Below are 18,203 nucleotides of genomic sequence, written 5' to 3' on the forward strand. Positions count from 1 at the left end.
TAGACCCCTGAAAGCTAAGAGGCAGTGCAGCTGACTTAGTTAATCTACAGCCCAGGAGCATGCTGTTCCTTGAAGTGACATGTTTCAATATATCTAGGCTTTCAGTTTTCAAGGGAGAGCTTTGCTTTTCACTGTGGAACATGTGTATTTATTTTCTTCACTGTTGCACAGCAAACAAGTAGCTGAGCAAGGACGACTAGGCCCAAAAACTTGTCTGCTCCAGGTTAGCACCGCACCCACTTCCCTTCTTCCTTTATGAGCCTTTTGGTAGATGCAAAGAGCAAGAGAAGCAAAAGAACACTAGGCAAACACCATACCCCACCCAATACATGCACACACACAGAAGGAAACAAATCAAAACAACACCTAGCTATAGTTTTCTTAGATGTTTATAGCCTAGTTCCTTGGTGAGAATTTGTTTTTCACATATGTGTAGGCATTTTAAGAATAGGACAAGGCATGCAGTGGCACCTCTGTAACCTCTCAGTATATTCAAAGTCTGTGCTATGGACATAATAGGGACATATCCACCTTCAGAGTTAATGATTCAAAAAAGCAGGGGTTACAAAGCACTGGCCCTTTTTGAAGGCAGGTTTTATGCCAGATCATCTATCATCAGTTAGCTTGAGCTAATCTAATTCCACATTGCTGTTGAAAGGGATTGATTCCCCTTGTCTGTATGTTCTCCTGTGTGCTGACACCAGAATTTTGTGTCAGCTGTGTTAGGAAGCTTAAGTATTTTCTTTGCAGAATTAGTTTTTTTGTAGAACGGCTCCCTCCTTGATGGATTGGTAGGCTGTGTGTTGTCGCATAAGGAAGGGTTGGACAGAGGTACTAAGAAGCAGGGTGAGTGAGAGCGTAGCAGTGGCATGGAAGTAGATGTGTTGAGACTGCCACATCTCTGTCACTACAGTGCTAAGAAGAATCAGATGTTTTCTGTTCTTCAATATAGACCTCAGATTACATCTCCTGGCTTGGTCAGTAGAAACACAGTTGCCCAAGGCTGACCTGAATCCAGTTAACAGGATTCACTAGTACATGAGTATGGTATTAATTGCAAAACCCTATTTACTTAAACAATTCTGTAAATCCCAAACAACTTGTTTCCATCTTTAGGCATCTGAAATACTTTTCAAATCATGCTCCTTATTCATGTGCACAGTATGGTAATTATCGGGGGCTCTGCCATCTTGTTGCAGCTGTTGGGGTTGGCTGTAGGCTGGCTCTCTGCCAGAACATTGCTGGTCATAGGCTCCTGCAGAAGGGGTGAGAGCCCTGTCTTTCCTGTGCTCGTCTGGTCATAAAGGGTCTACAATGGTTGTGGCTGGGGATTAATATTGTCTCCTTTCAGTTGGGAGTGGCTTTTGTTGTTTGGTGTCTATACAACACATTGTCTGTCTTAACTGTGGTCCAGCCTGTTGAGGCCTAACAGGAAGTTAGGAGGAGAAGATTCCAGGAATGCCTTACAAGGCAGAAGGCTTCAACCTAATTCAGTTGGCCTTGCAAGGCATTTTGATGTGATCTGACTTCTAATGTTCAATGTAATTCCCTTGCTATTTCTGGTACTTTTTGCAAGTTTCTGCCACGTAACAGCTGTCATTGGACCAATGCTAACTCTGGTTTCTTGTGGTGAAGTGACCAATAGCTGGCATCAGGCCAGATATCAGTGGTCTCCCTTGCCTGCTGCTGTCAATGCAAAGGGAGATACATGGACGTCGCTGCTGTACAGTAACTAGCTTTGTCTTCTCTCTTGCAGGCTCCTGCGAGTGAGTCTGGGACAGGAATTTCCCGGAGGGAAACCCCCTATTCTCCTAGTAACCAGCAGGTGAGACTTCGCCCAGGACTGGCAATGTGGGGAAAGGCAGGCTGGCATGTGTCCAGGAAAAGACAGCACCAGGGCAGAAAGGTAGAAGAGGCCAAGGTTAATTTCTGTATTTCAGAGTGATACCTTTGTGGTGGTGAAATATCCACCACAGGAGGCATCTAGAGAGCTAGGGAAAGAGCTCTGCTTTTTCAAAATATCTCAGAGACCTAGGAATATAATTAGCTAGTCATAAACTCAGTGGAGAGTTATTGCTCTGAGGGTTAATGAGCCAGGGGAGTACCTAGAGTGACTACAAATGATAGTTGTCTGTCTTTTTTGAGAATGACCTCACCAATGCTTTACATGAGACTGTATTAAATGATGTCAATTGGTACTTCAGAAGAAATGGAGAAGTCAGGATTCGGAGAATCATCTCATGTCTATAAACCATTGCTACTTGGTCTCCCAGTCTTATCCCTAGTTTTGTCTGTGACTGCTGGCAACCAACGTTGTCTCTTCAGAAGAAAATCAAATCTGCAGCAAACAATTATACGTTAGCCTACCTTTAGGGAATGATTTTCTAAAACACTGGTTAGAGGCTAGTTTTCAATCTGAAATGTGGGGTGGGTTTTTTTTGTCTTAATTTCATGCAACTTTTGATGTTTGACAGCATTATTTATCCTCGCAAACTCTTCTTACCCATATCAGCTTTGATCTTTTCTTTTAAATCCTTCAAAGTCTTTGATTTCACTTTTCATCCTAGGGCAGTAGGTTTCACAAGTTAAGCCTTTTGAAACGAGACCACTCTTTCTGAAAGTGGATTTTGAAATTTTCCCTTTATAGGCATTATGTGCAACTGCATTTTGTATTAAGAGGTTGTGGTGGTTTTACTCGGCTGAGCAGCTGAGTAAAACCACAACTGCTCTCTCACTCCCCCTTCTCAAAGGGAAAGGGGGAGAAAATACAGTAGAAAGGTCTCAAGGGTTGAGATACAGACAGGAAGATTACTCAACAGTTATTGTCACAGGCAAAACAGTCAGCATAGGGACATTAATGAAATGTATTACCTATTACTAACAAGCTAGAGCAGTGAGAAACAAACAAACGAAACTACAAACACCTTCCCCCCATCCACCCTCTTTTACATCATCCCCCTGAGTGGCACAGGGGAATGGGGAATCAGGGACTGTGGTCAGTCCATAACACTTTGTCTCCAACGCTCCTTCACAGTCACTCTCTTCCCCTGCTCCAGTGTGGGGTTCCTCCCATGGGATGCTGTCCTTCCTGAACTGATCCTGAATGGGCTTCCCACAGGCAGCAGCTCTTCAAGAACTGCTCTGATATGGGTCTGCACCATGGGCTCCATCCATCAGGAGCAAAATACTCCAACATGGGTCCCCCATGGGCAACATCTCCCCCCACATCACCTCCTCCTGCGTGGTCTCCTCTCCACGGGCTGCAGCTCCAGCCCAGGGCCTGTTCCAGCAGGGGACTGCCGCAGGCCACATCCACCTGCTCCACCGGGGGCTCCTTCGCAGGCTGCAGCGTGGAAATCTGCTCCATGTGGGACCCATGGGCTGCAGGGGGACAGCCTGCTCCACCAGGGGCCTCTCCACAAGCTGCAGGGGAACTGCTGCTCCTGACTGGAGCACCTCCTGCCCCTCCTTCTTCACTGACCTTGGTGTCTGCAGGGTTGGTTCTTACTCCTGCTGTTGTGCAGCAGTTTTTTGCAATTCTTAAATCTACACTCACAGAGGTGCAAACAGCATTGCTTACTGGCTTGGCTCTGGCTGGCAGCGGGTCCCTTTGGAGCTGGCTGAAAATGGCCCTTATTTAACATGGAGCAGCTGCTGGATTCTTCATACAGAGGTCACTCCTGCAGCCCCCTGCTACCAAAATCTTACCACGTAAATCCAATACAGAGCTGTAATGAGTTGAAAATGGTACTGTGTACTCTGTTCTTACTCATTTTGCATCTGTTGCATTCCTTTTGGAGTGTGACTGCACTCCTACTATTCAGACCCAGCAGTTGCCAGATCTTTGGCTCAGTCATATCAGCAACCTGAGCTTGACAAAAGCTATCTATTTTTTTTTCTTTGTTAATTTTTAGCTTGCTCAATGAGGTGAATCGCATCATCTTGGGATGAGGTGACCAGTAACACTGACAAAGGAGAAGGGTCAGGACCACATGGCTGGGGGTAGCAAATACAACTGTGGAGCTGTAGTCAGCAATAGCTCACTCCATCTTCTATTGCCTCCATAGCCTATCTTGCGTCTTCCTTGATTCTTAGATACTTTGATATCAAGTGAGCACCAGATACACAGTAAGACTGGAAGAAGATACTATTCATTAAAGCAATGGTATTTCAGTGCATTCTGTTTCAGCTCCATACATTCATTTATTTGCTTTTTTGACAGCAGATCCTCAGAGGTGTATTTTGGGCTGTTTACCTGCCAGTTTTCTTTGAGATTAAGGTCTTTTTATCAAGAAGTATTCTTGAGGTGAAGATGATACTCTTCATTCTACATTGGAAAGAAATCTAGATATTGCCAGCAATGTGCACTTGCAGCCCAGAAAGCCAACCATATCCTGGGCTACATCAAAAGAAGCATGACCAGCAGGTTGAGGGAGGTGATTCTCCCCCTCTACTCTGCTCTTGTGAGAACCCATATGGAGTACTGTGTCCATCTCTCAGACCCCCAGCACTAGAAGGACATGGACATATTGGAACTAGTCCAGAGATGATCAGAGGACTAGAGTACTTCTCATATGAAGAAAGGCTGAGAGAGCTGAGGAGGTCCAGCCCAGAGAAGAGAAGGCTCCAGGGACACCTCCTTGCAGCCTTTCAATAATTAAAGGGGTCTTATAAAAAAGATGGAGAAGGACTCTTTGCTCAGGTAGATAATGATAGGACAAAGGGGAATGATCTTAAACTAAAAGAGAATAAATTTAGACTAGACATTAGGAGGAAGGTCTTCACTGTAAGGTAGTGAAGCATGGGAACAGGTTGCCAGGAGACGTTGTGGATGCCCTATCCCTGGAGGTGTTCAAGGCCAGGCTGGATGGGGCCTTGGCCAACCTGATCACCTGAGTTGGTGACTTCCCTGCCTATGGCAGGGGGCTTGGAGTTATATAATCCTTAAGGTCCCTTCCAACTCAAACCATTCTATGATTTTGTGATATTAATTTACTCTGAATTTAAAGAACATCAGCTCTCATTTTTAACATCAGTTAAAAAACAAGCGCAGGTCTCAAAGGGTGGCCCTGTATCTGTTCACAGGGTGATTTAGGCTGGAAGGGACCTCAGGACTAAGACTGCTTGGAATAGACCCAATTAGATCAGGTTACAGAGGTCCATGTCCACTCAAATTCTGAACACCTTCAGAGACAGACAGTCCAAATCTTTCTAGACACCATCTCCAATGTTTCAATGTTTGAGTACTGTCACTGCAAGTTTGTTGATTTGGGTGGTTTTTGTTTGGGTTGGGTTGGGTTGGGTTTTTTTGAATTAAACTAGCATTTGGTTAGAATGTCCCTAGTTCCAATGTGTCATGGGCAGCTTTTGTGATACCCCCAATGCTTTTTGTTACAAATTAGTGACTCGGGTTCTTGAAGATGCTTTGGTATCACAGTTAGTGAAGCATTAGTCTAGTGGTATTCTCCAGTTAGTGGTGTTCTCCACCTGTGTTATGGACATGAGCTTTCTGTCACAATTACTTAATTTAATACTTTGTGAATCAAAGCCTTGTACAGCAGTCTCCTGCATGTCAGGTAAGATTACATGTATATCTGGTAGATTTAGTTCTCTTTGGACAGTGAATGTTACACAAAATGGAACGGGTCCCCCAGATGTGGCTTGCATGTTTTCTGGGATTTCAGGAGACTGACCTTCAGGTTGTTGCTCAAAAGTAGAAATTCCAAGAAATGGCATCTCTAATTCTTTGTCTCCATCTAGTTTTAATGTAAATTCATTGTTTTTGACATCTTGTACTCAAACCTGAATTTACAGGCTTATTTCAGAGCTCAGAGAATTATTCAGAGAAGTCAAGTCCTTTGTCCAGAGGCTGGTGTCGTGATGGTGTTGCCTGGCCTTGAGTTCTGCCAGCTTCTGATGGGGAGCAAGCAAGGCTGGGGGGGGAAGGATCTGTTTGTGGTGGGGTTGGGCATACATTTATGGGAGACGGCAGTGGGACTTCCTCCACGGCAGGCAGCAAGGACCTGCAGGGGGCACTGACAGCTCTGGGTAACTACAGTCTCTGTGCTGGGAAAGGTGCTTGTCTCAGCATCTCATGCAGGAACCCTGGTCTCTTCATTTTCTCTCCATTTTCTCCCCTGGCAATCCTCTGGCGTTACCTCTCTCCAGACACCTGCAGCCACTCGGCCTGCTCACCTGTCAGGCAGGGAGACCCGCTTTGTAAGTGCCCGTTGGTGTGCAGTGTGTGCTGTTGCTCTGTGCTGCTCTCACCTGGCACCGCTGCTCGTCTCATCTTCCGCCAGCTCTGCGCTCCCCAGCTCTTGGTCTTGGTGTGCACCGCGGGCTCAACGCAGAGAGCAGTGCCCAGAGCAGCCAGCCAAGGCATGAAAGGCTTTTCCCACTAGACACTGATGAGCTGGCATCTGGGAGTGCTTTCTGGCAGAGAAGCTGTGGTGCTGATGGCTTTGCTCGAGTGCAGTAGCAAGTGCAGAGTGCAGGGGATGTAAACAAGGGCCAGGATCAGCTGAGCTGGAGCAGAAAAGGAGAGGGTGGGGGTCAATGCATGGAGATGCACTGAGAGGTGTGAGTGCCTTCTCACATCACAGAGGAACTAGGAGCAGTTCCTCTTGTGGGAGGGCTCTGGACATGGGCTCCCCACCTGAAGAAGGTATTTGAGGGGTTGATATGGAACTTCAGATTTTCTCTGGTACAGGGGAGAGGGTTGTGGGTGAAGAGTTTTGTATATTTTTTGTTTTTGTATGGAGCAGGGTTAGCTAAAGGGTTCTGGCTTGGTCTTCACATTTACACCTTTATTTCTGTTTTCAGGCTTCCATTAATTTCATTGCATCACAGGATGATAGTAAATCAGTAAGTACATCTGTTATGAGACTTTGTTGTAATGTCCTTATGCATTCTGCAGTGCATAGAGCTTACCTGTTCCTTCTGTGTGTACTTACTTTCAGCCCTGTAAGTTTCCATGTTGGCTCTTGTACTCTCCTTCAGTCCTCCATTATACATCAAGTTTGTACAAATGCACTTAAATATTCCTAATTTGATAACTTGATGCAAATGTTCTTGCAGTTTTTATTCCTGTTTACACTTGCAGCTTTCACTTGTGTTTTTGCTGGCTTATTCAAGTTCTGCTCCTAATCTTTTTAGTATGTGATGTTTTGTTCACTTCCACACAACAACCAGCAGTGATGGCATCTAGGTCAAATCTCAGACTTTTGTGTCCACTCATTGTTCCTATCTGTGTCTGCATTTCTAATTGGAGGCCTAGCTGGTTCTCTATTCATTTGCACTTCCAGCTTTTGCCAGTACTCATTTATCACTGATTTCCCAACTGCATCTCCCATTCATGACGCATACATTTGCCCAGCTCCAACATACTTGTGCCGTACCCCTCTGACCATTGTAGCTGCCACTTTTATGGCAGATTCTTCCCTGTGACCTGGGCTTTCTCTTTGTTGTTTCTGTTATCACCTTGACTTGTCGCAATCTCTTTGCCTGTACAAAGTACTTGTACCAGAGGCATTGCTTTGTGTTTGGTGTTTGCTTCAGTAGCTCAATTGAATTGAACTATTTGAAATGAGTAGAATTGAGCTCAGGTGCATGGATTTGTCTTATTCACTTGCATGCCAGAGACACCTTGCTCCCCTAACTTCTTGCCTCTCTTCTCTCTCTCCATTCCTCTGCTTTTTCCCCTACTATGTGATATTGACACAAGCAGACCAAGCCAGGTGTCATTCAGCCTCTTTCTCGAGTGCGTCAAAATGCTGCCTCACATAGTTCGGAGGACAGGGACAGCCCCAATCCCTTCCAGCAACCTGAGCCGTGCTCCAGTATCCAGAACTCTGTAAGTGGCCTGCAGTTCTTTCTTGCTAAGCTTGTCCTAGGCTGCTCTAGTGCCACTTTTTCTGGCGGGTAGGCTGAACACAGCCTCCCAGTGGTGTCTTTGCATTTTAAAGATCCATGTGCCTTAGTTAAAGCTGGTTTTGAATTTGCGTCAGACTGGATGCCCTGATTAAGAACCCATACTCTCCAAGTCAATATGTCCCCTTCAGCTTTCTAACATAAAAGAGCCTCACCAGCCTGCCTTGTGTCTTCACTTTTCCATTCAAAAATCTTGCATTGTTGAAACTGAATTGTGGCCGAAATCCTCATAGCAGTTAGTTTTAAATCTTTATTTATGAACTGTTGTATTCTGTTGAGGCATAAATCATTCAGAACGCTTTTCTGTCAATGTCTTGCATCTTGGAGCAAAAGCCAGTATCATCTCACCGATAGTAAGTTTTTTGATTTGCAAATAGTTGTTTTTCAAATATTATTTTTATCTGGGATGTATGTTGATGGGAGAGAAAGATTAGGTATTTTGGTCTTTGCCTTGGTAAGAATTGTCGTGTCTTGTGTACCTGTAATATAGCTCTTCCCTTTTATTGAAACCTATATGAAAATATAGCAAATTACAGATGTTTCTCTGAATAAGTGAAGGGAAGATTTGAGATCAAAGTCTATTCTTCTCCGGATTATTGATCCCTGAGTGGGTTGCCACTGGTTTAGGAGGCTGTGACCATTAGCCTTGAAGTCTGCAGAACTATGGACTGGTCATTTTAGAAACAAGTACAATAGCCACTGGGAAAAAAAATACAAAATAAATAGAATGAGACTGATGATGAGATGATCCCTTCTGACAAGGAAGGCTCATTTAGTCAGAAACACTAGATAAAGCCAGGGCTTATCTTCCATTTTCTAGTAGACTAAAATTGGCTAATTCAATTCTAAGGGTGGGTCAACTGTGTATCTGCTGTATTCCAGCATCCAAAGCGCATTGATTCAAGTAAGTGCATTCTAGTTGAATTGTTTGGAAATCCTTAAGGATCAAGAGAGAAGTCTGGCACCTTGGCCAAAAGATCCATCACAAAATTCTGGTGAAGTCAGGGTGGATCTGTGCCACCAGAAGTATCAGTCCTCCACCATCCAAGAAATAAAATGGGGCTATGTTACACATGCTGCTGTATATAGTGTCCACTGCTCACCTTTCTGTACAAGGCTGCAGTAGCTGTCCCTTCTGTATTCCAGGCTTTGCAGGCTGAGGATTTTGCAGTGTTTCCCTCATTTTCTGTTTGTTTTGTTGTTGTTGTTGTTGTTGTTTTATAAATCTGTGATTCTTTTTATAATTCTGTATTTGTCCCTTTAGCCAAAGCCACCTTCACCACCCTCTCCTGACGAGATTCCCATCAATGTCAAGCAAGCATACAAGACCTTTGCAGCAGTACCCTTGTCACACCCTCTGCTCGAGACACAGGTAACTAGTGCTTACTGGGGAGAATGTTGCCCAAACACTGGAACACACGGAAGATAAAACATTGCAAGTGAGCACAGGAAGTGGGAGAGTAGGAAAGAGGTAGCAACTTATTTACCCCAAAGAAATATGCTGTGTGTGATGTTGAGGATGAACAAGGTTCATGAGTTAAATGTCTTGACTCACCTTGTACACAGATGATTTCTCAAGTTCTAGCTGCTGTATCATGGTTTAGGAAGCAATTATTGATCCTGAAGTAGCTCACCTTGTATTTTGTATTATTAAATTAAATTATTTTCATCCTCCCCAAAGTAACCTATCATTCCAGGATGCTATTCCAAAATTTTTGAATTTTAACAGTGCTTATCTCCATTCAGTGGAGTGGATGAATGAAATAAAGTGCAGAGACCTTTGACAACTCTGCATTTCTGGAAATCTGTGTTCTGGTCTTTGTCACTCATTAACTTTTTTCATGCATCCTTGGTTTCTGATTCAAATTTGGCAATGCAAATGTTAATAAAGATTGGTCACAAAACTGATCTTTGTAGTCTCAAGACTACAGATCTTTGCAGTTCTTTGTTTACAAATTTATATTATCAAATGAGGGTGTTAGATTAATCCTCACTGCATCTGTTTCATTGTATTTTTTTCCATTTATTTTCATGTTGTATTTTCATCCTTGAATATTTGTCCTAGAGCTTTTTACAATGCTTATATTAGACTAATGGCTCTGCTTCTCAAATTGTTTTTGCCTACTTCTTAATTCTTACAATATATTAGCTATCTTTTAGACATAAATGTCCACCTACTCAAACAAGTCAATTAAAAAAAGATGCTTGTTGGACTTTGAGTTGCTTGGGTCTTTTTCATTCAGAATTCTTGAACGGTGATCTGCAGGGGGGAGGTTTTTAATAGCTCTTGGCAGTTCTCATTTTACCCTTACCCTTACAGTTTCTGATTTCTGGTTCACAGATGGATTTTGTGGATCAATTTCTTCTTTTCCCTGTAATTCTACTCTTCCAATATTCTATTATTTTATTCTGCTAAATAAGATTTTCTTTTCTTCCTGATAGTGAAATTTCCACTTCTTAGAAATAAATTTTACTTAGTTATATATTTGATTTAAAGAAAATCTAAGCCTCCATCTTAAGCTAAGCCCTCTGCTCCTGTTTGGTTCACTGATTTCCCTTTAAGTTTCAGTTTCTGCCCTTTTAAAATCGAAAACTTTTGTCACCATCTGTTTCTGTTTATCCCTCAATTAACTTAAATCCTCTTTGCCCACTACTCACAATTGCTAAGTCTGAAGCAGCCTTGCCTTGTGTTAATTCTGTGACTGTTCTGTGAACCAGTCCATCAGCTGATGTCCCTGACTGCTGCTGTTTTATATTGCATCATTGACACTTAGTTTTGGGAGAGGAGTGATGGTAGAAAACCCTCTCTTTAGAGTGTGCCCACTTCTCTGTAGAAATTGCCTGGTCAGACCAGCACAGAGAAATCCAAAACTGCCCTAGAGGTGAGTTCTGGTGACTGGAGCAGGAACTAGGACAGGGACTCAAAGAGGATTCAGGCTTTCGGGACTGTGGATGTGGAGACAGGATCCCAGTGTGGGTACACGCTGAAGGGCTGGGGAGGAGGAGGAGGGTGTGGGTATGGAGCATGTGAGTGGGGTGGGCACACACAGGGCGGTATTCAGGGTGGTATGGGAAGAGAGCCTTGGTTTGGTCACTCTGTGGACAGTGCTGGTGCATCTCCCACAGGTGCCGATGCCAAGTGGACTGCACAGCCCCGAGCAGCGATCCTTCCGCGAGAGGCAGAAGTATTTTGAAGTTGAGGTTAAGCAGCAGCAGATGGATAAGCCTCCCAAGCGTGTCTCCTTGGTAGGAGAGGATGACCTGAAGAAAATGAAGGAAGAAGAAGGTATGCTTCAATCTGTGCAGGGAAATTTGGCCTGTTAAGTGAATCCTACCTCTATGGGAGGCATGAGATAGCACACACGCGAGGAATCCAAGACCTGCAAAAGTGTGTGGGTGGTTATTAAAAAGGCCTGGTAACTGCTTGACATATGTGAACTTGAATGCGTTTATTGGCTGCTCCACTGTTACTGTGTAAAACACAACCTCTAATCAGGACAATTATGAGTACAAGAATTAAAAAAAAAATGGGGAAGAGAAATCTCACAGTGAAGATTGCCCAGATAATAAATGAAATTTTAGTTTACTCAAGATGAAATATCCCAGTAAAGTACTTCAAAATCATCAGTTACATCCTCTGGATCTCTGCAATTCTAGCAGTTACCCAAAGATTTCTGCTGTTTTGTGCTACCACTGCCAACAAACTACAGCTTTAGAAATTTCTAAATCTTGTCATAAAGATCCCTAGTCATGTTTTGAATTAGGCACACTTACTTGCACAAGTGTTCCACTTGCGTTTTCTTATTTTAAAAACATTTAATAAAAGAGGCCAAGCATTGTTATTAACTTCGAAGTTACAGTAGATTGGTCAGAACACCTGCCTGCGGAGAGTAGCCTATTCACAGGCCCCTTTTGTTCCTGTTCCTCTTGGGTCCTGTGCAGCTACCTGCCTGCCTAATGGTTCCCTTTGACTCAGTGCCAGGAGGAGAGGGTTTCTCATCACTCCAGTCCTGGTTTTGGCTGAGATAGAGTTGACAGAGTTAATTTTCTTCCTAGTGGCTGGTACGATGCTGTGTTTTGGATTTAGGATGAGAATAATACTTAAACATACTAATATTTTAGTTGCCACAGAGCAATGCTTACACTTAGTACGAGACTTTTCAGCTTCTCGTGCCGCCATGCCAGCGAGGAGGATGGAGGTGCACAAGAAGCTGCAAGGGGACACAGCCAGGGCAGCTGGCCCAAACTGACCAAAGGGATATCCCATATGATGTCATGTGGAACAATAAAATGGGGTGGGGGGTTGTTGCTGCTTAGGGAGTGTCAGTCAGTGCGTGGTTCTGCATCACTTTTTTTTTTTTTCATATTCTAGTATTCTCTCTCATCCCACTGTGTGGGTGGAGTGAGTGAATGGCTGTGTGGTGCTTAGCTGCCTGCTGGGTTAAACTACAATAAGCCTCTAGGAGTGGAGGCTTATTGATGAGGGAGGGCAGAACTGAGGGAATGCAATTACATCTGAAACATTAGTGGAGTGGAGGAGAAACAAAGGAAATGGTGAAGAGCACAGACTTGAAGGGATGATGAGCATAAGTTCTGCATAGAGGCTTCATCCTTGTGGGGTTTTACTGAGTGTCTTGTGGTGTAAGAATCACAGAATCACAGAATTTTCTAGGTTGGAAGAGACCTCAAGATCATCAAGTCCAACCTCTGACCTAACACTAACAATCCCCACTAAACCATATCCCTTAAAAGTGCCTGTATTATTTTGACAGCTCGAAAGCTGCAGCAGAAACGTACCCTTCTGTTGGAAGAAGAAGTGGAAGAGGATGAGATGATAAAACAAGTGCCTGAAATGAGCATGCAGTCCAGTGTCATCATTGAAGGAGTTGAGTACAAGATTGAGAGACTAAATGGAAGGAGCATCCAGCCTCCAGGAACTCGGTAAGACAAGACTGATAGTTCAGTGCCACCTGCATGTGTCAGAGGTGTCTCAGCATCAGTAATTTTCAGGGAAGAGGCTGGATATTATCTCAGCTTCAACATAAAACCACACAGTATGGGGTTTTGTTTTTCCAGCTCTTTCTTTTCAGAAGAATACCTTCTTCAGCTCTGTGCTTTGGAATGTAGAACCATTGATTTTTGGTGATAGATAACTTGTGATAAGCCTTGGTGCTGGACCTAGCTTTGATTTTTTAGGGTATTGATTCCTGGTTCTCCTGGACTTGTTCTCCATGTTGTTTTGATGTTGTTTTCTCATTCTTGGGCACAGAGCTGGGGAATGAGAAAAGGCTTCTCATAAAACTTCAAATAAAAATAAGGCTGCGGTAAATAGACTAAAACTAGAATAAAACTACAGCACCCACCTTTGGATTTGTCCTTATCTGACTTCATCTGCCTGAGCGTATTCAAAGCATTTGTCACTGTCCTCCATGATATCCTTGTCTCTGAAATGGACACACAAGGATTTGACAGATCGACAACTCAGTGGGTAAGGAATTGGCTGGATGGTTGCACTGAAAGAGTCAATGCAGTCAATGGCTCAGTGTCTAGGCGGAGATCAGTAACAAATGGTGTTCCTCGGGGGTCAGTATTGGGACCAGCACTATTTAACATCTTTGTTGGCAACATGGACAGTGAGATCGAGTACACCCTCAACAAGTTTGCTGATGACACCAGGCTGTGTGGTATGATCGACATGCTGAAGGGAAGGAATGCCATCCAGAGGGACCTTGACAGGCTCAAGAGGTGAATCTAGTGAACTTCATGAGACCAAGCACAAGGACAAGAAGGACACAGAAGTATTAGAACAAGTGCAAGGTCCTTTGTCTGGGCCAGGGCAATTCCAAGCACAAATACAGGCTGGGTGAAGAATGGATTGAGAGCAGCCCTGAGGAGAAGGACCTGGAGGTGCTGGTGGATGAGAAGCTCAACATGAGCCAGCAATGTACACTCACAGCCCAGAAAACCAACAATATCCTAGGCTACATCAAATGCAGGTCTAGGGAAGTGATACTCCCTGCTACTCTGCTCTCAAAAAAACCTCGCCTAGAGTACTGTGTTCAGCGCTGGGACCCCCAGCATAAGAAGGACACGGAAGTATTAGAATGAGTCCAGAGGAGGGCCACAAAGATGATCAAAGGGCTGGAACACCTCTCCTACAAAGACAGGCTGAGGGCGTTGGGGTTGTTCAGCCTGAGAAGACCTTATAACAACCTTCTAATACCTAAAGGGGGCTACAGGAAAGCTGGAGAGGGACTCTGTCGGAGTGGAGCGGCAGGACAAGGAATAATGGCTTTAAACTAGAAGAGGGTAGGTTTAGATTAGATATAAGGAAGAAAGTCTTTACTATGCGAGTGGTGAGGCAGTGGAACAGGTTGTCCAGTGGTTGTGGATGCCCTATCCCTGGAAGTGTTTAAGGCCATGTTGGATGGAGCTTCGAAGAACCTGGTCTAGTGGAAGGTGTCCCTGCCTGTTTTGTGTGGGGTGAGGGTGGGAGGGATTTGGAATTAGATGATCTTTAAGGTCCCTTCCAAGGTCTTAGGTGACCTTGCTTGAGCAGGGGGGTTGGTCTAGGTGATCTCCGGAGGTCCCTTCCAACCTCAACCATTCTGTGCTCTGCTCTGCTCTCGTGAAACCCCATCTGGAGTGCTGTGTTCAGCCCTGTGGTCCACAGCACAAGGACACAGAAGTATTAGAACAAGTCCAGATGAGGGCCACAAAGGTGATCAGGGGTTTGGAGCACCTCTCCTGTGAAGACAGGATGAGAGAGTTGGGGTTGTTCAGCTGGGAAAAGGCTCCGGAAAGACTTTCTAACAACTTTCCAATATCTAAAGGGGGCTTACAGGAAAGCTGGGGAGGGATTCCTTGTCAGGGAGTGGAGTGATAGGACAAGGAGTAATGGCTTTAAACTAGGAGAAGGTAGATTAAGATTAGATATAAGAAAAATTCTTTAATCTGAGGGTGGTGAGGCAGTGGAACAGGTTGCCGAGATAAGCTGTGGATGCCCCATCTCTGGAAGTGCTCGAGGCCGGGGTTGGGTGGGGCTTTGAGCAACCTGGTCTAGTGGGAGGTATCCTTGCCTATGGCAGGGCGGTTGGATTTAGATCATCTTTAAGGTCCCTTCCAACCAAAACCATTCTATGATTCTATGGCTTTCTCTTCTGAGTCTGTGTTACAAATGTATTTTTTTTCCCAAACACTTTTTTTGGGGGTCAGTTTTACAGAGGCTGAAAACACTCATATTTGTTTTTCTTTTTTGAATCTCATTTCTCTCCATTGTTTCTATCCAGTCTCTGTTGAGCAATTTCTCACATGATGAATGCACTGAGAATCTTCCACCTTCTGTGCTGACCTTAGCCTATTACTCATCAGCTCTAAAGAAGGACATCAGCCAAATGCACACCAGCTGCTTGGTTTGATACAAAGGCCTTTCTTATCCCTACTTTTTTCATATTGAAATGTGGGAGGCTAGAGAACAGGAAGCCTGGTTCCATCAGATTGCTTTGCTCAGCCAGCAGTGATTTTAACAGTGAAAGGCTCTGAGAATGTGTTCAGCTTCAAGCTTACAGTGCTTACCTGTGTAAGAATAGGCAACCGCTTATATAAGACTTATATAAGACTTTTGATTCATGCTTGTACAAAGCAGAGGTAATGGATTAGGTGTGTACATCTAGATGTGTACATCTTGAAATTTTTTTTCTTGTCATGCTGAAACAGAAACTGGAATTTAATAAAAATAAACTTGAGCAGTAACAATAAGGGCTCAAACATTTAATAAGTTTTCTGACTGCCAGCTGAGCTGCGGTGACTGTGGGCATGTGCTTAACCTCTGGAAAGCAGTGCTGTGTGACCTACAGTTCAGCTGATCTGACATGCAGCAGTTTGTTTATGAGCATAAATCCTCAGTGTGTCAAGCAGAGTGTGCATAGTGTGGCTGCAATGAGAATCATGGCTCTGAGATCTCTCAGGATTTGTCCCTAGCCCAGACATGCATTCACTTACAACTCAGGAGGATTGATCCTGAGTTGATTGATCCTGCCAAAGCAGTTTCCCTAGAGCAGGCTGCCCAGGTAGGCGTCCAGATGGGCCTTAAATATCTCCAGAGAAGGAGACTCCACAAACTCCCTGGGCAGCCTGTCCCAGAGCTCCGTCACCCTCACCGTGAAGAAGTTCTTTCGCATGTTGGTGTGGAACTTCCTGTGCTCCATTTTTTAATCATTGCCCCTTGTCCTATCCCCACAAACCACTGAGAAGAGGTTGGCAAAAATGAGGAAAACTGAATGTAGAGAACATGAACAGTTATGAAATCAATAAAAAAATGCTTGCAGCAATGGAAAAAAAAAGCTGTTCTGCAAAAGCATTAAGGGTTGTGTCTTCAAACTGAACTAGTTACTGCATTCTAGAGCTTGGATATTCTGAATACTCTTTGGATATGCCAGCCTACGATACTGTTAGCTGACATGCTTTTGTGGTCTAGGTCCTCAGAGGTTAATGAGAACAACAGCTCACAGAGGAATTCACTGGAAGAGGCAATGAAGCCTGAACAGAGAACCAACTCTATATCTGGGTAAGTAGATGAGCAATGTCCTTTGCGTAGAAACTGCCAGATGACAGAGCAGGTGACTCCTACTTTTTAGCAAATACAGGGTGTGAAAGGAAGAATTTTGTGGAAAAGGGGAAATTGATTGGAACCAGCTTCTTAGCAGAAGTTTAATTTTGTGTCCTCCTTCCATCCCCCAAGATGATACCCTCGGACCTAATTGTGGTACAGAACAGTTGATTGTGGATGTTGATCATCACATTTCACCTTGAGAAGAGCAGACAGAGTTGTACTGAACCAGGCCTGCCTGTTTCTCACCGCTTTTGTCTCTCTGCCAAGGTTGAGTCCATTAAATCTTGGAGCAGGAGATCCAGTGGCACCTGTGCGGACAGCCAAAGCTGAACGGCGGCACCAGGAGCGATTGCGAATGCAGAGTCCTGAGCTCCTTAGCAGTCAAGAGAAGGAGCTTTCTCCAGCAGAACGTCGTGCTCTGGAGGCAGAGAAACGAGCAATGTGGAGGGCAGCACGGTGAGACAGATGAACCATCACTATTCTCTTCACTAAGCTAGTTCAGAGAAAGGGGAGCTGCTGCATGTCTTGGAATCCATGGTGTTAAAAATGGGAAACAAAGAAACCTCCCTATGTCATAAGCTGGGAGAGGATGTAGTTGCACTTTGATTCTGTTCAAACAGTGCAAAGCATCTACTGCTTGGCTGAGTTCATCTGCTTCTGACAGCTACATGAGTGAGATGTCTTATAGTTCAACAGTGCTCATACAGTCATGAAGACTGAGTTTTATAAAATACAAAACTCAAACAGCTTTATGTGATGGTGACTGTATCTCTTTCCTCTCAGCACAGAGTTCCCCCTGTCTTTTGTAATAAGTGAGGAATGATGGTATTTATCAAAGCTGTGAGGTGACCCATTCAAAATGAGAAACAGAAAGAGCGTTTCACATATTCAGTGTCGCTAAACTGGTAGACTAGCTGAAGCCAAGAAATGAGCAAGATGAGGACATTTTTATCCACATAAGCTGTTTGTTCCATGAGATGTGAGAGTGATTAAAAATTTGTTTTGAAAGAGGTCTTCCCACCTCAGATCTTTAGATTGGAGGCTAGTCCAGGCCCTTACTGTGTAATATAATTCCTTTCAAGAATTAGTCAAGCTGCTCCTGTAACAAATTATAGTTTTCTTTCCTGAATGCTCCTGTAACAGGCATTCAGATGATAAATGCAGCAGTCTTTCTGGGGGGTTGAGTGAGAACTTTTAGAAGAACATGACTGCAACTCATCGTTGCCAGCCTGCTAGATAGGATGTTGGAGGGAATACTGTGAGTTGTACCACCTAGCAATATCAGTGTTTGTGATTAGATTTGGATTATAATAATGCTGCCTTCTTCTGAGGCTCTGAGGATGAAGAAATGTATAGTAGAATTATCAATGATGAGAGCTGACTATGTATGCTGATCTAGGGTTTTAATGGTACACATCTTCCCATTGTTACTTGATCATATAACAGATGAATCTGGTTATAGTTTTGCTGAGCTGGGTTCAACTAATGTTCACAGTACCAGGGCTCTTGTCCTTTAGGAGGAATTTTCTTAGCATGCTCCAGCTCCATTGCCTTAGATAATCCCTTTGGTCTGTCTCAGATGATTTTTTTTTTCCCGAAGCATTGCCTTAATTTCAGTGCACTACCCTGCAGTGTCAGAAAGCTGATCAAGTCACTGGAA

At 44.0% G+C, this 18,203-nt stretch overlaps 1 protein-coding gene across 23 annotated transcripts in view; it reads left to right on the top strand.

Annotated features, from left to right (window-relative positions):
• Window positions 1-18,203, top strand: part of SCRIB (scribble planar cell polarity protein) — a 115,243-nt gene that overhangs the window by 82,531 nt on the left and 14,509 nt on the right. For 16 of the 23 annotated variants that reach the window (XM_084282428.1, XM_084282436.1, XM_084282430.1 and 13 more), the window contains 9 exons: window positions 1,757-1,825; window positions 6,169-6,219; window positions 6,826-6,867; window positions 7,727-7,855; window positions 9,197-9,304; window positions 11,059-11,218; window positions 12,705-12,873; window positions 16,409-16,498; window positions 16,811-16,999. In XM_084282428.1, coding sequence (XP_084138554.1) covers window positions 1,757-1,825; window positions 6,169-6,219; window positions 6,826-6,867; window positions 7,727-7,855; window positions 9,197-9,304; window positions 11,059-11,218; window positions 12,705-12,873; window positions 16,409-16,498; window positions 16,811-16,999 — 1,007 coding nt within the window. The remainder of the gene's footprint in view (window positions 1-1,756; window positions 1,826-6,168; window positions 6,220-6,825; window positions 6,868-7,726; window positions 7,856-9,196; window positions 9,305-11,058; window positions 11,219-12,704; window positions 12,874-16,408; window positions 16,499-16,810; window positions 17,000-18,203) is intronic. The other 7 variants (XM_084282429.1, XM_084282432.1, XM_084282434.1 and 4 more) reach the window with 5 other exon arrangements.

Source organism: Netta rufina, assembly GCF_964035555.1.
Source record: "Netta rufina genome assembly, chromosome: 2".
Classification (NCBI taxonomy): Eukaryota; Metazoa; Chordata; class Aves; order Anseriformes; family Anatidae; genus Netta; species Netta rufina.